This window comes from Carettochelys insculpta, chromosome 1, assembly GCF_033958435.1.
Source record: "Carettochelys insculpta isolate YL-2023 chromosome 1, ASM3395843v1, whole genome shotgun sequence".
In the NCBI taxonomy this organism is placed as follows: domain Eukaryota; kingdom Metazoa; phylum Chordata; order Testudines; family Carettochelyidae; genus Carettochelys; species Carettochelys insculpta.
The window spans coordinates 219,311,034-219,336,149 of record NC_134137.1 but is presented as its reverse complement, the minus strand read 5'-3'; the positions used below and the strand labels follow the sequence as shown (position 1 = coordinate 219,336,149).

General features: G+C 40.6%; 1 protein-coding gene across 5 annotated transcripts in view; it reads left to right on the top strand.

Moving 5' to 3' along the window:
* Nucleotides 1-25,116, top strand: part of DCBLD2 (discoidin, CUB and LCCL domain containing 2) — a 93,867-nt gene that overhangs the window by 46,718 nt on the left and 22,033 nt on the right. For all 5 annotated transcript variants that reach the window (XM_074999673.1, XM_074999652.1, XM_074999640.1 and 2 more), the window contains 7 exons: nt 4,020-4,157; nt 5,444-5,495; nt 8,062-8,134; nt 9,189-9,322; nt 11,022-11,062; nt 12,496-12,711; nt 20,291-20,415. In XM_074999673.1, coding sequence (XP_074855774.1) covers nt 4,020-4,157; nt 5,444-5,495; nt 8,062-8,134; nt 9,189-9,322; nt 11,022-11,062; nt 12,496-12,711; nt 20,291-20,415 — 779 coding nt within the window. The remainder of the gene's footprint in view (nt 1-4,019; nt 4,158-5,443; nt 5,496-8,061; nt 8,135-9,188; nt 9,323-11,021; nt 11,063-12,495; nt 12,712-20,290; nt 20,416-25,116) is intronic.

Sequence of the window (25,116 nt, the reverse complement as noted above, 5' to 3'; positions counted from 1 at the left end):
GCATTAACTTGAAAGGCAGTTATTTTTACAACCATCTTTGAAACAAAGCCTACAAACTCAGAGTGGAAATTCAAGTCAGAAATTCAAATTTTCTGTTAGAATTTGTGAGTCTGTGATAATTTTGCATCACCTTGCATCCAAAGATCTCCAAAAAAAATTGTGACAGACGTTAAATGCCCGAGGGAGTAATCCTCCAGATGGAGTGTACAGCTTGTTACAGAGATGATGCAAATAGACTTGGATTCAGGGATATATATTGGTGCTAAAAGAGAGGTCAGTTTAGGTTATTGTTTTAAAGCAGACTTTAGCTGCTGTTGCTTATAACAAAACAAAAAAAAACAAAACCCTCAGACGTATTTTAGACTAGTATTGGCTTAACTCCATCCCAGATTTTTACTTCTGGGGTAATTTTGTTACACTGAGCACACACAGATTCATGTTCAGTTGTAGATTTCTTTGCTTCCCTGCAGAAAATAATGGGGAAGCAAAGGGAAGCTTCAAGAGGGGTCAGACACCAGTGTGGTTACTGGCACCTGCAGCAGCCATTGAAGAAGGTAAATCTCATATGTGGGGGGAAGGAGACAGGACTGGGGGAGCCCCTGGATGCAATTTGAAGACACATAGCCTCCCAGACCGGGGCCATCTGTAGGGTATGCAGGGTCTCATGCCACTGCTTCCCCCAATTACTGTGAGTGTAGAGCTGCCTGGGTAAAGGAGGGTTTTGCAACAGCTCGCTGACTCTGCAGCTGAGCACCTTAGGTCTAGTGCTGGTTGTACTCCTCTTCTGTATACTGGACACCAGCCTGTTTTCTGTACAACGGCATGTGAACGTGGTGGGGAAAGGCAGGAGGAGTGTGTGCGGGAAGAGCCCAGAGGACAGAGGGGAATGGGAGTGGGTTGATAGGATAGTGAGAAGAGCAATGAGGAAGGGAGGATGCTGGTATAGGGAAGGAAGATATGGAAATGAGGGAAAGGATGGGGCAGCGGGGAGAGGAGGAAGGGGGATGAGATTGAGAAGATACCAGGGATAGGAGAAGTGGGGGAGGAGAAGCCCAGCATGTGTCCCCCTTGGCAGCAGCTGGGGTATCCTTGTTAAGGAAACCCATTAAACCCCCACCCTGACAAGCGCCCCCCCCGCCCCGCACATATACCAACACAGTGAGCCCCCCTCACTTGGACCCATACCCCACTCAGCCCCAACTAGCTGAATCTGAACCTCGCCCCACCAAGCTCTGCACCCCCAGCATCTGGACCCTCCCATTAGCCCGTCACACCCAGACCACCCCCTGCCGAGCCCCAGCCGCCTTCATCTAGACCCCTTCAGCAGAGTTCTGTTGTCCAGCATCCAGATTGTCCCACGCACGAACCTTTCACGCCACACTTGGATTCCCCTCTCCTCAAAGCCCCTTCCCACTGGGACCCAGGTTGGCTGAGCCTGCTCACCCATACCTGGTGCCGAGGGGCAAGGCTCCGGAGTTTCCAGGGCAGGACCAACCATTCGTGCTGGGTCAGGGATGGGTGCAGCATCACTGCTGCGTTCCTGTCCAGGGAGGATGGGGAGGCTGTGCTGTGATCTCCCGCCTCCGTGTAGCCAGTGGCCTTTGCTCTCCACGGCTAGGTTGAAGCTTTCATTTCTTTATTGATGCATAATGTTTGCAGAATTTTGCAGCATTTTAAAATGTGTGCAGGTTTCTTTTTTTTCCTCGGAATTTTTAGGCACAGAAACCCCTTAGGAGTAGATTTTGGACATATAATGTGAAGTGAATATTATACCAAAATACAGAGGTGGCATTATCAAGAGATTAATGGTTGATGAGAAGGAGTTGATGTCCCACAGTGCCCATCTCAGACTGTCAGCTCATGCCAACTATTGTTACCCAGATATTGATTAGATGGCTATTAACTATTAAATATAAAATCTTGTTAAAATATTTTTTCTGGACTTTTTCTAACTTCAGGACTGTATGGATTTAATACCACTAGTATGATGCAATGTGAGTGGTATGTTGTCGTCTTGGAATTTGCTTTATGCCTTTACTTAAAAAATGTTGGAAGATAATATCTGAATGGTCAAGATGATTTTGGTGAATATTAATGGTTAAAAAACTAGGTCATTTGTCATCTCAAAATGTAATATTTCATGGATTCATAAAACAGTGGGGAGAATTTTCTAGTGAATCCCTAGAGAAATTAGTTCTCAGCCTAATTCTGATCGACATTTGTATAAATAACTTGTTGAAACATACAAAATAATTTCAGATGGTTTGGAGGTCATGTAAACACACGTGTTTTTCACACTACCTAGTAGAGTTACCTCTTTCATATCGTTCATTCTATTATCTGGAACTCTCAAATAACTGGCATTTTAACCATAACTAAATTTTAGTTACATTTTTCCATAAGTACGGTATAGTTAAATTAAATACAAATAAATACAGTATAAGTTTATAGTGTACAATATTACTATTTTTGGTAAATGTAGTATTCTGCAGGGGCTTGTTCACACTTGCCCCCAACTCCGAAGGGGGCATGGTAATCAGGGCCACGGGAGACTACTAACGAAGTGCTGCGGTGAATACGCAGCACTTCATTAGGCTAATTCTCCCCTGCGTCAACTTGAAAGTGTCAAACTTCGAAGTGCCGGCATGAATGTAGCCGTGGGCACTTAGAAGTGCCCGTGCTGCTTCGAAGTACCTTTATTCCCCAAAATTTTTTCTGAGACTATAAGGCCAAGGCTATAATAGGGGCTAAAATTGCTTTTATATACACAAATCCAGCTACGAGAACTGTGTAGCAGGAGTTGATGTATGTATCTAAAATCGATTTTTGCATCCATCCACACAGCAGGAGGTCGATGGGAGAAACTCTCCCATCAGCTTCCTTAATATCTCGTTACTGCCAGTCATACTGGAGTCGACGGCAGAGCCATGACAGTTAGCTTTAGTGTGGCCCCATTAGGTGCACTTGCCTGTAAGTGTGGACTTACCCATAGTGTACGTGTGGCGTGTTTGTGATAAGGTTCAATTGTAAGTGTTCGTTTTAAATGAGAAATTTAGTATTTTATTTTAAAAAAATCATTTTTTAATAATCACTGATTTTTATCCGCCCTGATATGCAGCCCGTTCATTTTAGTCTTGCTGATACTGAGACTTCATTCTGATTCAATCTGCCATAGTCAGGGGTCTGCACCCCGTGGCTCCGGAGCCACGTGCAGCTCTTGCAGGACTTTTTTGTGGCTCCCAATGCTATAATTGCACAACAAAAAAAACAAAAATCCAGAAAACCTTCCTGATTATTTTAGATAAATGGTGAACATCTAAAAGCCCAACAATGAACAACTCGTATCTAAATAGCAAATGATGTGTGATCTCAAAACACTGGATAACTGCCACTAGTGTCCTCCAGAGAGAGAGAGAAGGTCCAAGATTAAAAGTGATGAGGAAAACAGTGGTACAAACACACATGTAAAGACAGAGGAAACAGAATATGTAAAACGTTTGTGAACATCCTGCAGTAAACGTGTGTTGCATTACAAATCATTGTGTGTGCGTTGTTCTTAAAATAGGGATTACAAAAAGTATGGTTGGATTTTATTTATTAAGGACCATCTCGTATTCACATGCATTGACGCTCTTGAGTTACTGAGTTTTTTTTACCAAATTGGGAAAAATGGCTCTTCTTGCTATTTTGGCTGCTGACCCCTGGCCTAGGTTTACTTGGTCCAGTCTCAGTGCAAGTGGTAGTGGATGATTTCTTAATTGTCCTTCTACACTGATATTCCTGTGGTTCTGTAATAATATTATTTAACTGTTTTGCTGTTTAAGCTCCTGTTCATATGCATTTCTGATTGACTCAACAATTGAAATGCATATGATGTCTGTACTCTTCGTTCATCTCAAATACTAAGTATGTTCTTCACTTACAGTCCTGGTCGTTAAGTGTAGTATGTAAAACTTATTGTGAGCTTACACTGAACATAAACAGATTTCTTAATGAGTTTTTTTTTCCTCCCTTCGTAGGAAAATACTGTGGTTTGGGCTTTCCAATGGACAGTTTAATTGAGTCAAAAAGTAATGAAGTCACAGTACAGTTTATGAGTGTGACACACGTTTCTGGGCGTGGATTTCTTGCCTCATATGCAACCACTGAAAAATCAGGTATTTGTCAGATTCAGTTACTAATTCTGTATAATGATTAAACTTAGAACTGTATGACAAGTACAAACTTATTTTTCTCTGTTCTCAACATGTGCAATGGATAGTTAAAAATTTAAACTTAGATAGCATTTTAGCTTCCCAAATATCCTGCCCCTTAGATACACTAAGTTGCTGTTCAAAGTAGTTAAAGAATGAAGCAGTTGCTTTAGATAAAAGATTAAATATGTTTCTTCAGAATATAATAACCAAGATGCTAGATGACGGGTTCTGACACTTTTTTAGTGCAGGTAACCTGCTTGTAGAGTGGCAGTCTGATGGAATTCTGATCCCATTCAGTCTCCTGTAATCCCTGTGGTAATAATTGCATTTTTCTACCTTTCTGTTTTGATATACATTTATCAGTTCCAGTGTTTATAATCTGATCCATGTTTCCTTAATCCCTCCAAGGATTTTTATGGCTAGGGCCCAGCTGGTGGCTTCTTGTCCATTTTTCTGCCAACAGCTTCTTTCTTTCTTGCACTTACGATGCTGTGGCTTGCAATGGAGGCTGCTGTACTTGTTTTTCCTCTTTACATTTGCTTCCACTTGTGTTCAAACTGGATACCAATAAAAAAGGACACAGAACTACATGTGATCCTCTCGTTCTTTATGGTCTACCAGCAGGTACTCTGCAGGTCACAGTTTGAGAGCCTCATTAGAGTTAATGCTACAGAAAAGCAGATGAGGTCATCTTTTCATTCTGAATTTTCATTGTGTGTTGTTTTCATTTTGAATAGCATTAATGTACATGTATTTAAACTTGATAGCTCAAATTGAGATAGAAATAAACACATATGTTAAAACCCCAAACACTCTTTTATTTGGTGTACTAATTTCATTGTTTTCTTTTGTAAGCGGAAAATAAGAATTTTTGACTTCTTATAAAATAATACAGTGCACATACAAACATTCGGTGAAGCATTACCGTGGATAATTGAAATTAAACTATGACAAATAAATGACCAAAGCAATTTTGGATGTTACTTTAAATTTATAATATTTACTTGCTAAATTATCAGTGGGTTTCCTACTCATTAGTACAGATTATCAAGGTTCCACTGTACCCTACAGATTCACAGCTAGTATGTTACTTATCAAATGCATTGTTTTCATTCTGAGGCTTTTTTTATGGAACTATGCACAGAACTGATTATTGGGTGAGACTCAAATCTGATAATCTTTGTACTAAGTTGGCTAACTGGTTGTTTCTGTCTTCTTCTTGATTGAATATTTTTTTTCTTTTCTAGACCTAATAACCTGTTTAGACAATGCAAGTCACTTTTCTGAACCAGAATTCAAGTAAGACTGTGATCTGCTTGGGTTTTTTCCCTTTCACTATGGTTGTTTTACTCTGGCTTTATTCAAGTTGTTACACACATGATCTTCCACTTTGTTTCAAAGAGAATTATTTAGATGGCAGTTTTAAACAATAAAATGACAAAATCCTGACCTTAAAATTTCCAAAAATGAAGATGGTAATTTTATTATGCAGTAGAACCTCACTAATTTGCACTAAATTCACGTAGATTTCCAGACAAAAGTTAATAATGCTAATGATAGCTCATAGTACTAAGAATGCATTGCTTTTACAAAATAGATTACAAAATGTATACTAAATAAAGGGAAATATGTACGTCACCCCAGTTTCTGAAACTGTTTACGGTGCTGGTGACCACCGTAATCACTCCTTGCAACATACACTGTTTTTCAGTTCTTGCAGATGTGTGGTAACTCTACCACCTGGAGTAGAGCACAGCTCCTAAAGATACTGTGTGTGGTTACAGTATGTCACAACTTAAATCTAATGTATATTTATTAGATGATAAAAGCACATTTTATGATCCATGAGCCCTTGATATTCTATTATACACTTATGAATTTGAAAATGAATTGGCCTTTGGCATCTTAATTAGTGTAAATCAGTGAGGTTCTGGTGTGATGTAATAGACATTTGTGTTCATTCTGGTGAATGGTAGACAAGGCTGGACATCAGGAGTCAAAATCAGTGCATTACAGCAGGGTCTCAACATTCACAAGAGTTCCGTGTTGACAGCCCTCGCGAATGTTGAATTTCGTGAATACTGTATGGCAGCTGCTCCCACCTGGAGCCTGGCTGCTGGGGGTCCTGCCCGGAGCCTGGGAGAAGCTGGGGTGGCTGGCGTTCCTGCCTGGACCCTCGGACGAAGCGGCGGCTGCCGGGGCCCTGGGGGAAGCAGCAGCTGCTGGCGCTCCTGGCCGGGGCCCCGGGGGAAGCAGCGTCTGCCAGCACTCCTGCCTGGAGTCCTGGGAAGCAGACACTGAAGGCTGTTTGCAAATAATTGACTGTTGAGCCCCTACTGTATTTAAAGGTAGAAAGTATTGTAAATAAGAATAAATTAATTTGGCTTTACAATACTTACAATACTAGACAATATTTAGATTTTGGAGGGCCTGTAAATGCATGGCATAACAGTCTTTCAAGATTTGACCTTTGCAATCTCTTCATATTTAAGGCCTTAAATCAACTATTTGCCCCTATCCATTAAAGTGCATAAGCACTTGCTTGGGTCCCATTGACTTTATTGAGAGTCAGGTATGTGTTCAAGTACTGCTGAATAAAGGACTAAATGATGCGCATGTATTCCAACATTGTTCCTCAAATTTTAGCTTTTTCTTATTTGTGAAAGAAATTGCAACTAGGAGGTGTACTTTTCTCAGAAATACAACTATGTTGCCCCCTGCTTTTCTATGCTCTAAAAACATTAGCTGAAGTAAACCAGTTTTTTATTGTTAAAGCACTACATGAAGCTATTCTGTAATGTTCACTTTTCAGAGAGACCATTTTAAGAAGTACGATTATAGATACATAGTCTAAAAGTTTACAAAATAAAAAAAATCACTAATGCTAGTATAGTGGATTCTGATTCAAAAACTTCAGAATTTACTGACACTATGTGGTATTGATACCTGATAAAGGGATATATACTTTTTAAAAATGTAGTTAAAGCACATATTCTCATAACATTCCTGTCAAATCTAGGTTTTTACTGTTCTAAATCTTTTCCTGTGTTTATATATGTATATTCATTTTTTATTTATATGCAGTGTTGTTGTTGTAGCTATGTTAGTATTGGGATATTAGAAAAACAAGGTAGATAAAGTAATATCTTTTATTGGACCAGCTTCTGTTGGTGAGAGGCAAACTTTTGAACTTATACAGAGCTGCTTTTCAGGTCTGGGTGCATTAACATCCAGAGCATTACAGATAAATTAGAACAGTTTGCTTATTGTAAACAGTCAACACATTTTTCAAGGGGCCATATTCAGCAGGCCACTTCACCTTGAATGAGTCCTTGAATCATAGAATACTGGAACTGGAAGCAACCTTCGGAGATCAAGTCCAGTACCCTGCCTGCATGGCAGAATCAAGTCCAACTAGACCATCTCTGACAGGTATTTGTCTAACCTGCTCTTAAGCATCTCCAGCGATTGAGATTACACGACCATCCTAGGCAATTTATTCCAGTGCTTAACCACCCTGACAGTTGTGAAGTTTTTCCTAATGTCCACCCTGAACCTCCCTTGCTGAAATTTAAGCTCCCTCTAAGTTCAAAACATTTTCTGTCTCACCAACAGAACCTGATCCAATAAAAAATATTGCCTCATCTGCCTTGTCTCTTCATTTCTGACTTGACAGTTGTCTCAAATTGACACGCTGGTATGTGGTAGTTTTAGGCAACATTACAGTAGTACAGTCCTACCAAATAGTAAATGATCTGCTCATAGTTTGAGATCCGAAACTTAAAATTACAATGTGCTGCTTGCTCTTGTTAAAGTGAAGTGCAATGGAGTGCATGTATTGACTTTATATCCCTTTTTCTTCCAGTAAATACTGTCCAGCTGGATGCGTGATTCCCTTTGTTGATGTTTCTGGCACTATTCCTCATGGATATAGAGATGTAAGTAAATTTAAATAATACATAATATTCATTTTAAGTTTGATTAAATTCTGCAATTTTTTATAAAAATCTGTTATGTATGTTTGTTTTCTGTCAGCTCTATTTCCTTGACTCTAGGAGTAGATACGTCCTAACATGACATATTACTGATTTTTCTCAACTGCTTAATGACTCCAGCTCCAGCCCTTATTGTCTCCCAGAAGTGGTTAAACATCCATGCTCTTGTATTTTGATTATACGAGCTAAGAAATGTGGATCACTAGAATACTCTCCCGTACTTCCCACTTTATTTCTGTTGGCTCACTCTCCGAAGCTGGTAGCATTCATTTCTGGAGAGAAAGCTATTTTCTTTATGGCATCCTCTGATATCATGACACTGTACTGGATCTCAATAAACAGCAGTCATATTTTTGCTCTTCCTCGTTGAATGGACTTTTAGCATGTGCACTACACTGTCATCTGGCAACAAAAATGGCTAAGTTGTTGTGTGTTTATATGCTAATAAAAGTATTCTGTGCTGTTGTCTGCCAACAACTGAGTATAGAGACCAACTATATTCTTCCTGCACTTTCTGTTAAGAGAAGTAGGTTACAGTAACCAGTTTTTTCCTCACCTAGCTTTTGGAATATACAGATATGTATATTCTCTTTCCTTAACCTAACCTCAGAGATTCTCAGGAAATCTTAAACTGAAAATCATTTGCCTCATTCAGTATCTAAATTTCACCTGAAGATCTTATTCAATCATAGTATTACATTCCATTCACTTCTATTGCACGTCTCTTTTAGAAAACATCTGATGAAGTGGGTCTTTGCCCACGACAGCTTGTGCTCCAAAATATCTGTTAGTCTATAAGGTGCCACAGGACTTCTTGTTGTCTTTTAGAAAACAGCAATCTGCAAAGCTATACATTTCATGTCTTATAAATTCAAAAATGAATGGTGCTGATGGGTAGTGGGGAAACAAACAGCGGTTTCTTGACAGCATAAAAAGACACTGAAACAATTTTTGGGGAAAAAAAGAATCTGAACGTTATTTTCTATTTTCTTCAAAGTCCTCTTCACTGTGCATGGCTGGTGTGCATGCTGGAGTAGTGTCCAATAATCTGGGGGGCCAAATCAGTGTTGTTATCAGCAAAGGCATTCCATATTATGAAAGCTCCTTGGCAAATAATGTCTCCTCAAAAGTGTAAGTATATTTGCTATGTTATATATTTCATGCTTACATTTGGTTTACATCTCTTATTACTGCATCTGTGATCATCAGTTGTGTCAAGGGAAAATTATCAACTAGTAGAATTACCATCTGCAGAAAGGATAGATTCTGTACTAAATAGGTTCTTATGCTGTACCACTCATTTTTGTGATATATGATTTTCTGTCCAAAGTACTGTAGCATCTAGTACATAAATTAAAATTACAGCTTCTTTGCAAAACTAGGGAATTTAACTTCAAATATATGTAGCATGACTGTAAACACCTAATAGTTTCTGTTTTAAATAATGATTTGATTGAATATATGCTAGTCTTGGCTGCTACTATATATAAACACTATCATTTTTAAATTCTTATTTCAGTTTTCTTACAGTGGAACAATTTATTTTTTGCCTTCTTTCCTTTAAATAAAATAAATGGCCAGGGAAGGATTTAAAAAAAAATTCTTACCTGTTTAAATCTGAACAGCTGAAAGTGTAACATACTTGTATGGCTAACTGATACATTAAGAAAAGAGTGGATGCCTGCTCTTTATTTCCTTGAAATCTGTTTTTCAAGGCTGACTTCTCAGGCCAACCTTAAATCCATGGTGGTGTATGTTTAGACAAGTAAATCATTATCTATTCTGAGATCCCATCTACATTTGGGAAATTTTTGAAAATTTTATTCCAATTTTCTGCCATTGCTAACCCCCCTTCAGCCCATTAATGACAGCAGTGTTGGGAGCCCTGATGTAGAAAGAAGACTGCTGGCCACTCCTGGCATTTTTAATGCTGTATCCTGTAAATTTATTCAGAGCAAGTCTGATTGTGTGGGATAAATGCCAGCGTTTCCTTTAGTATAGGGATCCCAACATTGTTAATAACAGTGGCTCTGCACCAGTGTGGGTTGCAGCAGAAAATTTTTAGAGAAAGTTAGTTTAAACAGTATCTGAATGAGCAATGAAATAGATTTTATTTTTTAAGGGATTCCTAGTCATGTTTTCTACTGAAGAATCAACATGTTATGGCATCTGTAAGACTTTGTGAGGACTAAAGGATTGTATGTTGTAAGAAGATCAAAAACTGAACTGAGTTGCTGGTATTTGTCTGAATTTGAAGCATCCGTGCTTCAGTGCTGTTTGAAATATCAGAACCTGTAGAACAGAGTTTAGATTCAGTTTGAGCTGTTGAAGTTTCAGGTGTAGATGCGTCTGAACATTTGGTTCTTGGGAAAAGGATGCTGCTGAAGACAAACTGAGTGTAACATGGTGGTCCTCTTGATTTAAGGCCTTCCAGTCTTCCAAAATCCCTGTAAATAAAAGATACTTTGGGTGGAAGGAGTTGACCCTCATTTTCTTGTTCAACTTCATCATTGAGATAGCAACTTCAAAATAATTGGCTTTTCTCCTAGGTATATCAATAGCTGCACTCTATTACTTTGAAATATGAAATCTTTTAGAATAGATGGTGCCTTTTAGGCCAGGTTACAGCCTGGAACAAAGGTGTCTGTGCTGACAGTGCTGAAACCAGAATCCACAGTGGTGGTAGCAGATGCTACCTCAGTAACAAAACATAGTTGGGTATGAATAGGTTTCTAGTGTGATGCAATAGTAGGGAAAATAAGTGTGAGAGTAATTTGCCTTCAGTGTTCCAATAGTAGCAAGAAAAAAAGCTTTCTTCTGTTTTCTGCAGGGGACAATTATCTGCAAGTCTCTTCACATTTAAGACTAGTGGTAAGCATATCACTCTATGGACTGCATATTAATTTTTATATAAATTTATGAAGTGGGAAAAGTATTTTTGGTTAAAAATAGAGCTGTTGTGCTTGCAACAAAGACTTTTTTTACTGTGTTAATCAAATAATACCTTTTATATGTTTCTTAGTTTTCACTGGATAGTTGTGAAGATTGGTCAGAGTTTCAGGGCTTTGATTATACAGATAAATGCTGAGTATGCATTGGTATTGATACTTTGATTTAATGAGAACTTTTAATTTAATTCAGTTGCTCTGTGTCATATATCTGCTTCCTTATGCCGAAATTTAACCTCTCCATTTCTAGATTTGAAACATTTAAAATGTATTCTCTCGAGCCCCCAAAGTTATTGTTTAGCCATATTATAATTATTTGTCCTTTTGAATCTTTCTCCATATGTCAATATTCAAGAACGGTTTTTTGTGCTGCTACAGAGAGAGAGAAGTTCTTCTACCTTCATGTTGCTTTTTTAATGCAGTTATAATTATTGTAAGTGTATTTTCAGAAATGTAAAGGTCAGCATTCGTTCAATCATTCTACATTTTTATCCCTTTTTTTTTTACATTCTGTTCTATTTTACTTCATTCTTACAGCCAATTTGTTACTTATTGCTGAGTGTTGACTGAGGTTTTAAAAAAAATATCATTCTCAATCCCTTAAATTTGTTTCTGCACTCTTCTTATCTTTCTGGTTTTAAGATACTCACAACTGAATGTAAGATTTCAATCCAGATGCTTTCTTGTCAGAGCTTTGGCAAGAAACTGTCATCCTTGCTATGGAAGTATGAGTGCTTCTGCACATAAAGCCACACATTTCATTGATCCTTTTAAATGGTTACTATGAAAACTCATATGAAGTTGCTGTCCATTGTAATCGGCCTTGCACCTTTGTAATTGGCCTTGTACCTTTTAGAGCATTACTGCCTTCATTGCGTTACCCTTCTTTCCAATTTATTTTCTAGATGATTTTCTCTGTGATACATCAGCTATTGTTTTCCACACTGAATCTAACTTTTCTATAAGTCACTTCTTAAATTATTTCTTTATCCTTAATGATGTTGTAACACCTCCTAATTTAGTTTCCTCTCTAAATTTCATTCATATGCTATTTACTCTCTGGTGTAACTCCATTACTGAAGTGATTAGTATCAGCCTCCTAGATAGCTCTGTTGTAACTGAGTATGTCACTTTTTATTGTTACCTTTTGCTTATCATTTTCCAGCTTGAATTAATTTAGCAAATTTTTAGATACTGAGGTAGTATACCATATTGCATAATTAAATGTCAGATTCGCAAAAAACATTATGTTATGCAATATAACTTCAATTCTTAATAAGGGAGAATTCAAAACAAAAAATTTGGTTGTGGATCTTTCAGTTTTGCATCTCAATCCTCATCTCTTATGTTGTTCAGGTTGCTATGGGACACTGGGAATGGAATCTGGGGTAATCTCTGATTCTCAGATTACTGCATCATCAAGTCTTGAGTGGCGTGACCAAACAGGCCAGGCAAACATCTGGACTCCTGAAAGAGCCAGATTGAAAAGGCTTGGACCTCCCTGGGCTGCTTTTACCACTGATGGATATCAGTGGTTACAAATAGATCTGAATAAGGAAAAAAAAATAACAGGTAAGCAGAATTGAGACAGCTGTTTAAAATGGTATTTGGAAATATAGGTTTATAATTTGATGCAAGTTTTAATCTGGGGTTATAAATGAAGTTCAGTTGGCTTCTGATTGTAATCAGTACAATGATATTTACATGGTTTCTATTAACAATACCTAGAAGTTCGTGAATTACAGATGGACAATTTAGGCTCCACTGTAAGGTATGGTTTTGCATATGATCCTTTCAGAAAGGTTGGTGCAAATGATTCCTACTTTATTTTGGTTTTTCAGACTTGTCCTGTTTCTGTTCATTGTCCTTTTGGATCCACAAGGCTTTTCTGGCTTTTTTATAGCCATATAAATTCTCAGTTAATTCTCTGTAATGCAGCAGTTTCATTCTTTGTAGTGGGTCACCGAAAGTAGGAGTTCCAATTTGACATAACACAAACGTTTTTGACTGTTGACTTCAATCTTTAGTTCCAGTGGTATCCACATCTTAATTTTCCTCTTGTTGTTTGTATAACAAGAGCTAATGTGGTTATCTGGTAGTCTACTTTCTTGTCCTACTCCCTTTTTCTGATTATGTACTCGATTTTATATCAAGTGACCTTTCTGAGATAAGATTTTTTCCTTTACACTATAACAGCAAAAGCTTCATGGTCATACTTCTGCTTATAATCATTCTTAATTTGAAAAATGATGGTTTCTCAGACTCATGCCTCATGTTGTTATGATGCTTTCTTATGCATGTTGAAAGCCGTGCATATTCTCATCTCATCATCTTCTCTCTCTTTTCCTGTTCATGAAGTAGTATCCTTTTTCTAGTTCAGAACTCCGCTGTTTTCATCATTCCATCTCCAATTAAACTGAACACTAGCTGTAGTCACTCATGTTTCATTATATTAAAAGAATGTAAACAGAATAAAGCAAAACAGGAAAATCACCAAACTGGCCATTTGTCTTCTGTAGCTGCTCTCCCAGCACCTGTTTCACTTTCCAAATAAATGTGTAACCTTTTGTCACTTTTTCTAATTATCGTATTTACCTTGTAAGGCTGTTTGAGATGGGGACTTTGCCAAATCCCTGTTTAAAGGGCTGTGCACATAATGACCCTATAGAAATAGTTGTCTGCTTTAAACATTTTCTATCACATTTATGTCATGGTGCCTTTTTATAATCACATTCTTTTGGATTCAAAAGTCTGAAACACTGTCAGTGTTGTGGAACAGAGTTACGTCATTTGATCACTGGAGATGATAAATTAATTTTTATTTAGCTGCCAAACCAACCAAGTTGGCATTAAGTATGTGCATATTCTCTCCTTGGTTAGCGTTGTAGTTTTCCGTCTTTAAAGACGTTTTGTCATAAAGTTTAGGTTTTTTTGGGTGGCAAGATAACTGGTAAATTAACCTGGAAATTCAAAATTGATGCATTGATTTAAGAGAGAGACATAAAAGACAATGAATAAAGCATTAGTTCTGATCCCATTCCCACCACTCTTGTGCTGTCTTCACTTTGTGTACAAAATACAAGACAGGGAATCAAAGAACCATAAGTTTCGAAGGGACCACTAGGGTCATCTGCTCTGACCCCCAGCCAAAAAGATGGATTTGCTATGGCTAAATCATTCAATACAACTGATTATCCAGCCTTTCTCTGAAAACCTCCAATGAAGAAGAATAATCCACAACTCCCTCGGCATATTTTCCATTGTTTTACTGCTCTTACAGTTACAAAATGTCTCCTGAGATTTACTCTAAATCTGCTATGTTGTCATTTGAACCCACTGTTGCTTGTTTTACCCCTCTGTCAAGAGGGTAACTTTTTCTGACAGTCTTGACATTTTGCTGGAGTTTTCATGAGACTGAAATTTCAGTAAGTCTACCATATCTAGCTGAATGTTGTCTGTGGAGTTGGGGGACCTTTGAAAAACATGTTACATTATGCTCATGATTTACATGATCCATCATTACCCTTCTCCTCATGTATGGAAACACAATACTTAAAAGGTTTGTCACCTCCAGTTTAGCAAAGACTTGCATGTCTTACTCCCGAGGGAATTCTGTGTCACAAAATTAAGAATTCTGAGCACAGTGTTTTAAAATTCTGCAAAATCCTTTAAATTTTGTTTTTCAGTAAATAAATATGGGAGGCTCCAGCATAGCAGTGGGGAGCACAGGCCCATTTGCTGCAGAGAGGTGGGAGATCATCCTACACACACAGACACTCACTCACTCTGAACTTGGCAGAGAGATGGCACCTCATCCTGGCACAGCAAAAGGGCCAGGAATGGCTTAAAACATCCTGGGGCCCCTGTTCCTCCAAGCCAGACATACCAGGTGTGAGCAATGGGCTCAGCTCGGCAGGAGCCAAGTGCGGACAGGCTTGGTGTGGAGTGAGAGGATTCTGTGTGAGGAAATCTGGGTATGGATGGCTCAGCAGGGGATCTGGGGATTGGGAGCCTGGGTGCAGCTGTTTTGGGCTTCACGGGGTAGTGTTCTGGTGCAGGGAACTTTCTGGGGTGGCCCAGGTATGGGCTTCTGTGGCTCGTTGGGGTGGGGGTTCAAAAGTAGAGTGTTTTAGTGTTTTAGTGTGGGGGAGGGGGGACAGGAGTCCAGATTCAGGGTGTTAGGGCTTGGCAGGGTTGGTCTGGGTGCAGTGGGACTCCAGATATGAGGGGCCTGGGTGAAGTGGGAGGGTGTTGTGATCCACATATTGGGGGAGGGGGCTGGATGCATGGGGGTTGGGTACAGGGAACTCAGCTCTCTGAACAGTGACCCCACCCATCCCATGACCTAGGAGTGACGGGGGAAGGAAGTGAGAGGGGGGATAGAAATTCCTGCACCCAGGGGAGGGTTCTAGTGGTGCATCTGAAACTGTCGAGGACACTCCTTGCAGGAGAGGAGTAAGTCCTGTGCCCTCCAGCCCAGCCAGGTTTAGCAGCTGTGCCCAGTCTAAGGTAGGAGCAACCACCCAAGAGCATCTGCAATTCTCTGCACTTTCCTGGAAGTGATTCACCTCTCCACTGGCTGCTTCAGGTTTCCAAAAGAGTGTACCCATGCTGCTGGGGAGCCTGCTCTTGCTGCTTCCTTTTGCTTTTCCATTACAAAGTAATTTTTCTTCAAGGAAGCAAAGAAATCTGCAGAAGATATCAATTTTGTGCGTGTGAATTGACACAGAATTCCCCAAAGATAAGTTTGCAATGCATCTCACATGATGACATGTACAGTAGACCCCCGAGTTACATGGGGATTGCGTTCCTTGCAATCTCCACATAACTCAAATTTCGCGCAAGTCAGGGGAGATGGGAACCTGGGCTTGCTGGAGTCTGGAAACTGACCAGCCCACCAGGTATGGTCAGTTTCCTGGCTCCCAGAGTGGCAGGGAGCAGGAACCAGGCGGGTCAGTTTCTCAGGTCCCTCAAGCTGTGGGGGATCTGGGAACCAAGTGGCAGCTTGACTCCCAGCTCCTGCCACTGGCAGGAGCCAGGCACGGCTTCTCCCCAGCTTCCCCTAGCTGGGGGAAGCTGGGGAGAAGCCATGCCCGTCTGGGGGAGCAGGGTGGGCAGAGAATTTCTGTGGCATGCAGTGCAGCTTTTCCCCGGGTGGGGGAAGCAGAAGCGAAGCCCTGCTGCAGCACCTGTCTGCCTACCAGGCTCCCCCACCTGCAGTGGGGCTTCTCCCCTGCTTCCCCCAGCTATGGGGCTGGAGTGCTTTCGATCTGCACTCATTAATGCAAGCTAAGCACAAATTGAAATCACACATACTGGGGGGATTACTGTATTTGCATTTCAAGTGATGTATGTTTTCTGGGAATTATTCCCTAAGTGGTCCATTATCGTAAAGAGATGTGAAGGCAGGCCTTGTTCCAGTGGCTGTGGCGTGATCTTAAAGAAAGTAGATGTAATTTGCAGTAATTATCAATGTAAAGAAGGTACACTTCAGTGTAAATGGTACGTTTGTATGCAATCCACCTATCATTACATGTAATCCAGTCTGGTAGATCTCTTCAGTTTTCCTTGTCCCTGAAAGAGAACAGACTATGATAGATCTCCCATGTCTGATGCTAGTTGAATATATCACATGGGCACTTAGCCTTACAGCAGCCATGTTAGTTATGCTAACTTTATACAGTTTGCTACAGCATGTACAGGCTTAGACTGTCTTCTGAGTCTATAGGCAGCCATATGCTGTGTAGAGCTGTAAGATCCATGAATCACAAAATCATAACATCTTCATGTTGTATATTCATTTACGGCTGCATGGTTTTATCATAGAATCATAGAAGAGTAGGACTGGAAGGGACCTCGAGAGGCCATCGAGTCCAGCCCCCTGCCCTCATGGCAGGACCAAGCACTTTCTAGACCATCCCTGAAAGCCATCTATCTAACCTCTTCTTAAATATCTCCAGTGATGGAGATTCTACCACCTCCCTTGGCAATTCGTTCCAGTGTTTGATCACCCTGACAGTTAGGAACTTTTTCCTAATGTCCAACCTGAACCTCCCCTGCTGCAATTTAAGTCCATTGCCTCTTGTTCTATCCTCAGAGGCAAGGAAGAACAAGTTCCCTCCCTCTGCCTTATGACACCCTTTTAGATACCTGAAAACTGCTATCATGTCCCCCCTCAATCTTCTCTTTTCCAAACTAAACAAGCCCAATTCTTTCAGCCTTTCTTCATAGGTCACATCTCTAGACCTTTGATCATTCTCGTTGCTCTCCTCTGGACCCTCTCCAATTTCTCCACATCCTTCCTGAACTGCAGTGCCCAGAACTGGACACAATACTCCAGCTGAGGCCTAACCAGCGCAGAGTAGAGCGGGAGAATGACTTCTCTTGTTTTGTTCACAACACACCTGTTAATGCATCCTAGAATCATGTTTGCCTTTTTTGCAACAGCATCACACTGTTGACTCATATTTAGCGTGTGGTCCACTATAACCCCTAGATCCCTTTCTGCTGTACTCATTCCTAGGCAGTCCTTTCCCATTCTGTATGTGTGACACTGATTGTTCCTTCCTAAGTGGAGCACTTTGCATTTGTCCTTATTAAACTTCATCCTGTTTACCTCAGCCCATTTCTCCAGTTTATCCAGATCCTTTTGAATTATGACCCTATCCTCCAAAGAAGTTGCAACCCCTCCCAGCTTGGTATCATCTGCAAACTTAATAAGTGTACTTTCTATGTCAATATCTAAATCGTTAATGAAGATATTGAACAGAACCGGTCCTAAAACAGACCTCTGCGGAACCCCACTAGTTATACTTTTCCAGCAGGATTGAAAACCATTAATAACTACTCTCTGGGTACGGTTGTCCAGCCAGTTGTTCACCCACCTTATAGTAGCCCCATCTAAGTTGTATTTGAGTAGTTTATTGATGAGTATATTATGTGAGACCATGTCAAATGCTTTACTGAAGTCTAGGTATACCACATCCACCGCTTCTCCCTTATCCACGTAATAATTCACATTCCTTTTTTTTCACTTCCTCATTCCCCACACTCTTAAAGTGGTTGTACTGCATCTGTGCACATTGTTTAGGAAGGACTTTCTTTGGACAGACTGTACAGGGGAGATACATCTTTCCTGTTACTAAAGTAGGGCATGTGACCACAGGAGAAAGTAGCCATCTTTCATTCTTGCACGTTCTCTCTGTTACTTAATGTCCATACGTATGGTCTTTCAACATTCAGATGTCTTATCCACTTCATCTCTGTGTTTCAAAAATATTTTATTTAATTTTTAAAATATAGATGCATGAATGGCAGTGCTTATTTATTTTTAATCTGTTTTCTGTTTTTTCCCCCGATTTGTAATTTCCTCCATATTGTCACAAAGATATTTGTGTTGTGATCTAGCACAACAGATAGTGCAAGCTTAACTTTTATGAATGGTCGGGGGACTCCTTGTGTCATAAAGGCTACGTCTACACTAGCCCCAAACTTCGAAATGGCCACGCAAATGGCCATTTGGAAGTTTACTAATGAAGCGCTGAAATGCATATTCAGCGCTTCATTAGCATGCGGGCGGCCGCGGCGCTTCGAAATTGACGCGGCTCGCCGCCGCGCGGCTCGTCCCGACGGGGCTCCTTTTTGAAAGGACCCCGCCTACTTCGAAGTTCCCTTATTCCCATGAGCTGATGGGAATAAGGGGACTTCGAAGTAGGCAGGGTCCTTTCGAAAAGGAGCCCCGTCGGGACGAGCCGCGCGGCGGCGAGCCGCGTCAATTTCGAAGCGCCGCGGCCGCCCGCATGCTAATGAAGCGCTGAATATGCATTTCAGCGCTTCATTAGTAAACTTCCAAATGGCCATTTGCGTGGCCATTTCGAAGTTTGGGGCTAGTGTAGACACGGCCAAAGTTAAGCAAGTGCTTATTGCTTTCCTGGATTGAATCTATAATGAGCCGGATGCTTGTTACATTTGATGCTAGATAAGTGTTAATTCAGTGATACAGTACATTTTGCAGTTACTCTGCATACAGAACAGGAATAGAGTTTGGAGCAATCAGGTGGCAACTGTTGCAGGAAGGGACTGATAGCTATCAAACAATCGTTCTTGGTCAAGGTCTGGGAATGACCCTTGCATGTAAACCCAACTGTATGGCAACCATTGCATGACAGGTTGCGTTCACCTCTATTTTCTCTTCTACATAAATTCTTCAAAAGTTGTTTCACCTTTTCCTTGTTGTGTGTTAGGTAAAGAGCTTTCTTGGGTAAGCCCAACTTCTTCAGAAGTATGTCTTACTCATGAAAGCTCATTACCTAAAAAAATAAATTTGTTAGTCTTTAAGGTGCTACAGAACTGCTTTTTTTTTTGGTGAAGCTACAGGCTAACATGGCTACCCCTCTGAGACTTGTGTGTGTTTTTCATCCACCCCATGCCAAAAACGAATTAGTTTTAGGTGGAATGATTATGTTCTTTAACACCTATATTTCAAGATGACAGTCCAAAACTATCCTCTTCCAATTGGCCAGTTCAGTCCCACAGCCCTCTCGGAGATCTCTGTAATCCTATCTAATAGTCTCACTGCCAGTGGCAGTACTGGTTCATCAACTTACATACAATAAACTTCTGTTCTCTTCTCTCCATCTTGTCATTGGCTGTACTTTGAGGTTTTGATTTTACACTGTTCCTTTAATGCAGTCTATAAAAAGTTTTTCAGACTATTAGAATTCTATACCTGCTTAAAAATGCTTGTGGTCTTTCAGTGCTTCTTTTGTATTGCCTGTCAATCCAAAACCAGGGTGCCTTTGGTTTTGTCCTTTTATTGAAGAACACAAGGCCAAATGCAGCAGCCTGACAACCCCCTGTCTGCGCTCCCAAAATGAAAATTAAAATGTTAGGAATGTCAGGAATTTTTCAGAAAAGTAAGTTAAAATATTTATAAGGACACCGTTATGGGGTGTGGAAGTTATAGCTCCTGATGGTTTGAGGAAAACACTTCAAATATTAACTGACACACAGGCTCAGTTCCGCTACCTAAAGTTGCCATATCCTGGGTGTATGCTTCGTATTATAAATCATTGCAGGAAAACATTGAAGTAAACATTTTTCAAAGACAGATACTTGGCATGCATGTAAATGGAAACCTTCATGTTCACAGGTATTATAACCACTGGATCCACCATAGCTGAGTACTACTATTACATCTCAGCCTACCGAATTCTATACAGTGATGATGCGCAGAACTGGACAGTGTACAGAGAACCTGGTGTTGATCAGGATAAGGTAAAATTAGTGTAGACTCTCTAGATAAGGTCTCATAATGAATGTTTAGATATTGTATATATGACCTGGCAAAATGAACAAAATTGTCTAATTACTTTTATTTACAGCTTGGTTAATTATAGTTCTGATCGTTAGGCCAAGAATAGCATACAAACAAAGTTATATTTTATGAATTCAGACCTAATCCTCTATGAGAGAGAAATATACAGATATCCAAGAAAGAGCTGAATTTCAGACGTGATATAGGGAGAAAAGATCTCTGTTAGAATACTCCCATTATCATCTTGCTACACTGTATTCCCTTCAGAATATTAAGACTTCTCCCAAAATAGATTTTTCTCCATGTTTAGTTTAAATAAAAAAAAAAGGGGTGGCGGGATTTTCTTTCCCCTGTGAATATAGCATGGTATTTAGATTTCTCCCAATTACCATTCACCTTTGTCTACACTGTTTCTATTCATTTCTCACTGTTTTCACAAAAATGTTAGCATATAATCTTCTTTCCCCCTCATGGCTTCTAACCAGTTAAACTCCATATAAAATATTTCACATTTAAAACTTCTCATTTAGAATGAGATTATTGTGATAATTTCAAAATAAATCCATGTTTAAAATGTGAGATTATTAAAGATATCAGAAATAATATTGCAATAAAAAATCTTTAAAGGTATCACTTGAATGGTTATAGGTAACAAAAATTAAATAAGACTAATATTCTGTCCTTATTTCTTCCCAGTGGTCTAAATTCAGAATCTGTTAAAATCATGGCAAAATTCTTGCTGACATCACTGGAACAAGTATTTGGTTTATATTGCTGCAAACCCCTAGGCACAATGTGTATGTTATCTTACAGACTTCATGCAGTGTCTAGAATTCAATAAAGTACCTCCTCTAGACTCTGGCATAGAACCTATTGTAAACAGGTTTCTTTAAAAAAGAAAAAAGTATAAAGCATCCAACCATATGTGGGAAGTCTGATTACTTAGCTGAATGTTCCAGTACTTTTCTTGGGGGAAAAAAAAAGATGCTATGTAATGCAGCTGAACAATTAAAAGACTGGTGTGTTGCCCCACTGTTAAGAATACACTTTGAAAATACAGTAATAATTTTAAAATCAGGCTTAAAAGTAGTCCATAATGAGATTGTCCTACTTTGTCTCTGTGTTACTGGTGTTCCACTCTGAGTGGGATTACTCTTTTTTTTATAAGAAAAAAAAAAAAAAGTCTTTTTTCAAAATGTTCATGTAATGAAGTAAGAGTCCAAGAAACATTGAGGAGATGGTGGCCAAACTTCTTTAAACCAAAAGTGTACAAATATTCAGGTTTTTTTTTTTCCCCTTCATATTCAAGTTTGCAATTCCAACACTAAGTTCTCCTGAGCTTTGCAAATTCAGGAGGTAGGACCAGACATGTCAATCATCAAAAAGGAGCTTAGGTCACCCTTCTAGAAAATGTCCAGGTTTCCTCTGCCTCCTATCATGAGAGCATAGCAGCCACTTAGAGGAATAACTCTGATGTCAGGCTAGAATTCTTGGTTAGTCCTAGTCGAGAACATACTTACTCCAGTGTGCAATGTCTTGTCGTTCCTTTTCCTCATCCATCTTCAAGCTGAGCCTGAGATAAAGGGATGTTGTATGGGCAGCTCCCCTGCAGACATTCTAGGCAGGGTGCCCTTCCCAGTGAGTGCACTCTTGTCTCTAAAGAGCCCTCCTTCTAGTGCCAGCAGAAGTGATGTTTCACTAGTTCAGCTGAAATGAGGAACCTGTCAGCATGGGCAGTAACACCTCAGCAACCACTCCAAGTAGTAGCCGAACATGAAGGCCTAAACCAGACAATTCAGCAGTTGAGAGCAGCACTGCCACTGCTATAAATAATGGTGTCTGACCAGTTTTAGTCATACTTTAGCAGACATGCCAGCAACCAGCTCCAGTGCTGCTCCAGATGCTGCTTTCTGTTTCAAAGGATTCTTCAGACAGTCTCTGTGTGCCCCAACAGGTTGGGGCTGCTTAGCTGAACTGTGCTTCAGAGCAGAAAAACGTTGTCCAGCCTCCAGTCACTGGAATCACACCCAAACAGCCACCGGTGTTTTCAGTCAGCCCTCTGGTAAAATATCTGGCCGCTGCTGATTTTAAACTCCCCAGTTACTATTGAGGTACCTTCTGCAGAATTTATTCAATGGTTATTGCCAGTCTCAGACGATCAAATCATTTTGTCCTCATCTTCCTTCCCAGTCTAACCTTGTCCTGAGAGCCTTCTCTTCTCCTCCGGATGCCAAATGGGCCTTTGTTCAGGGGAATGCCAGCAAAGTCTCCCCCGCCAGCTAAGAGATTTGTGGGGGGACTACTTCAGCTGGTCCCCCACCAAAAATGTTTTCACGGCCTTTCTGCCACCGGGTGGAAGTCTCCCCCAGTGGTTAAGATACTTGGGGGCTTGCTGCCACAAGGGGGAATTGTCCCTGATGGCTAAGATATTCAGGGGGTATACTTCAATTACCTCAACGTTTCAACTGGCTCTGCAGCTGCAGACCACTCTACCTCCCTATGTTTTTGGGAGCTTGCTGCCCATTGCAGACACCTGCTGCTTTGATACTTCTGTTGTAAAATCTTTTTCCTAACATTTCCTGACTTTTTTTATGCTTTGATTCCCCCAAAAACACGGGGGTAAGGGCCAGTTGAGATTGTTGTTTCCGTGACAAGTTTAGTGTAAGAGATTTCACTGCCATCCCTCGTGTTGGCAGTGTCTGTGTAGAGAAGAGGGAAGACAAAAATCTTTTTTCCTAATCTTTGCTATTCTCTTTCTTCTAACTTTGCACCCCCTCACTGAGGGAAGAGTGGGCGGAGGGCCAGTTGAGAACAAAGTCTGTCCTTGTGTTATTTTCAGGGATCAGATGCAATCACAGGAGTAGGGACAGTCAGTGGAGGGCCAGTTGAGAACACAGCCTGTGCACAGAAGCCTTATAGTGAACAGGGAAGCCAAATACCCTCCCCTCAGCAACTCTCTTTTTTTTCAGAACAACAAGAAGTCCTGTGGCACCTTATAGACGAACAGATATTTTGGAGCATAAGTTTTCATGGGCAAAGACCCGCTTCATCAGATGCATGGGTGGGGGTGGAGGGGGATTCAGAGGAGTATTTAAAGAGGGGGTCACAGTTAAAAGAGGACCAGAGCTGACAAGGTCTATTCAGCCAGGGTGGAAATGGCCCATTATCAGTAGTATACATCAGAGAGGAGAAAAAACAAATCAGATCAGTCAGTGGGGATGTGGCCCATTGTCAGACTGTAATGTGGACAGGTGAAATTCCAGCATAGGGAAACTGCTTTTGTAAGGGGCCAGCCGCTCCCAGTCTCTGTTTAATCCTTGGTTGATGGAGTCAAATTTGCAAATGAATTGCAGCTCAGATTTCTCTCTCCATTTTATTTTTGAAATTTTTGTTGTTGTAGGACGGCTACTTTTAAATCTGTTACGGAGTGTCCAGGGAGATTGAAATGTTCTCCTACAGGTTTGTGTATGTTGCCGTTCCTGATGTCTGATTTATGTCCATTTATTCTTTTATGTAGAGACTGTCCAGTTTGGCTAATGGAAATTGCAGTGGGGCATTGCTGGCATGTGATGGCATATATTATATTAGTAGATGTGCAGCTAAAGGAGCCCCTGATGGTATGGTTGATGTTAGGCCCTGTGATTATATCACTGGTGTAGATATGTGAACAGAGTTGGCAGCGAGGTTTGTTGCAGGGAGTGGTTCCAGGTTTAGAGTTACTGTGGTGTGGTCTATAGTTGCTGGTGAGAATTAGTTTAAGGTTGGCAGGCTGCCTGTAGGCAAGGACAGGCCTGCCTCCCAAGGTCTGTGAGAGTGAAGGATCATTGTCCAGGGTGGGTTGCTTACCCCATAACCTCAGCCGTGCAGAATGCAATGCCGTCAACAGCCTCAGAAACAACTCTGACATTGTCATCCAAGAGGCCAAAAAAGGAGGTGCTGTTGTCATCCTGAATAGGACAGACTACAGAAAGGAGGCTGCCAGGCAACTCTCCAATCCACATTCTGCAAGCCACTAGCCTGGGATCTCACTGCGGAGTACCTAAATAAACTACAGCATCTGCTCAAGACCCTCCCTATAAAATCACAGGAACTGATCTACACAGACACACCCCTTGAACCCAAACCAGGTTTATTCTACCTGCTACCCAAGATCCATAAACCTGGGAATCCCGGACGCTCCATCATCTCAGGCATTGGCACCCTCACCACAGGATTGTCTGGATATGTGGACTCTCTGCTAAGACCCTATGCTACCAGCACTCCCAGCTTTCTTCACGATACCACCGACTTCTTCAGGAAACTACAGTTCATTGGTGACCTTCCTGAAAACATCATCCTGGCCACCATGCATGTAGAGGCCCTTTACACCAATATCCCGCATGAAGATGGACTCCAAGCTGTTAGAAACATTATCCCTGATGAGACCAAGGCACAAATGGTGGCAGAGCTTTATGACTTTGTCCTCACCCACAACTATCTCAGATTTGAGAACAATTTATACCTTCACATCAGTGGCACCGCTATGGGCACTCGCATGGCCCCACAGCATGCCAACATTTTAATGGCTGACCTGGAACAACGCTTCCTCAGTTCTCATCCCCTGGCGCCCCTCCTCTACGTGTGCTACACTGATGACATCATCATCTGGACCCATGGGAAGG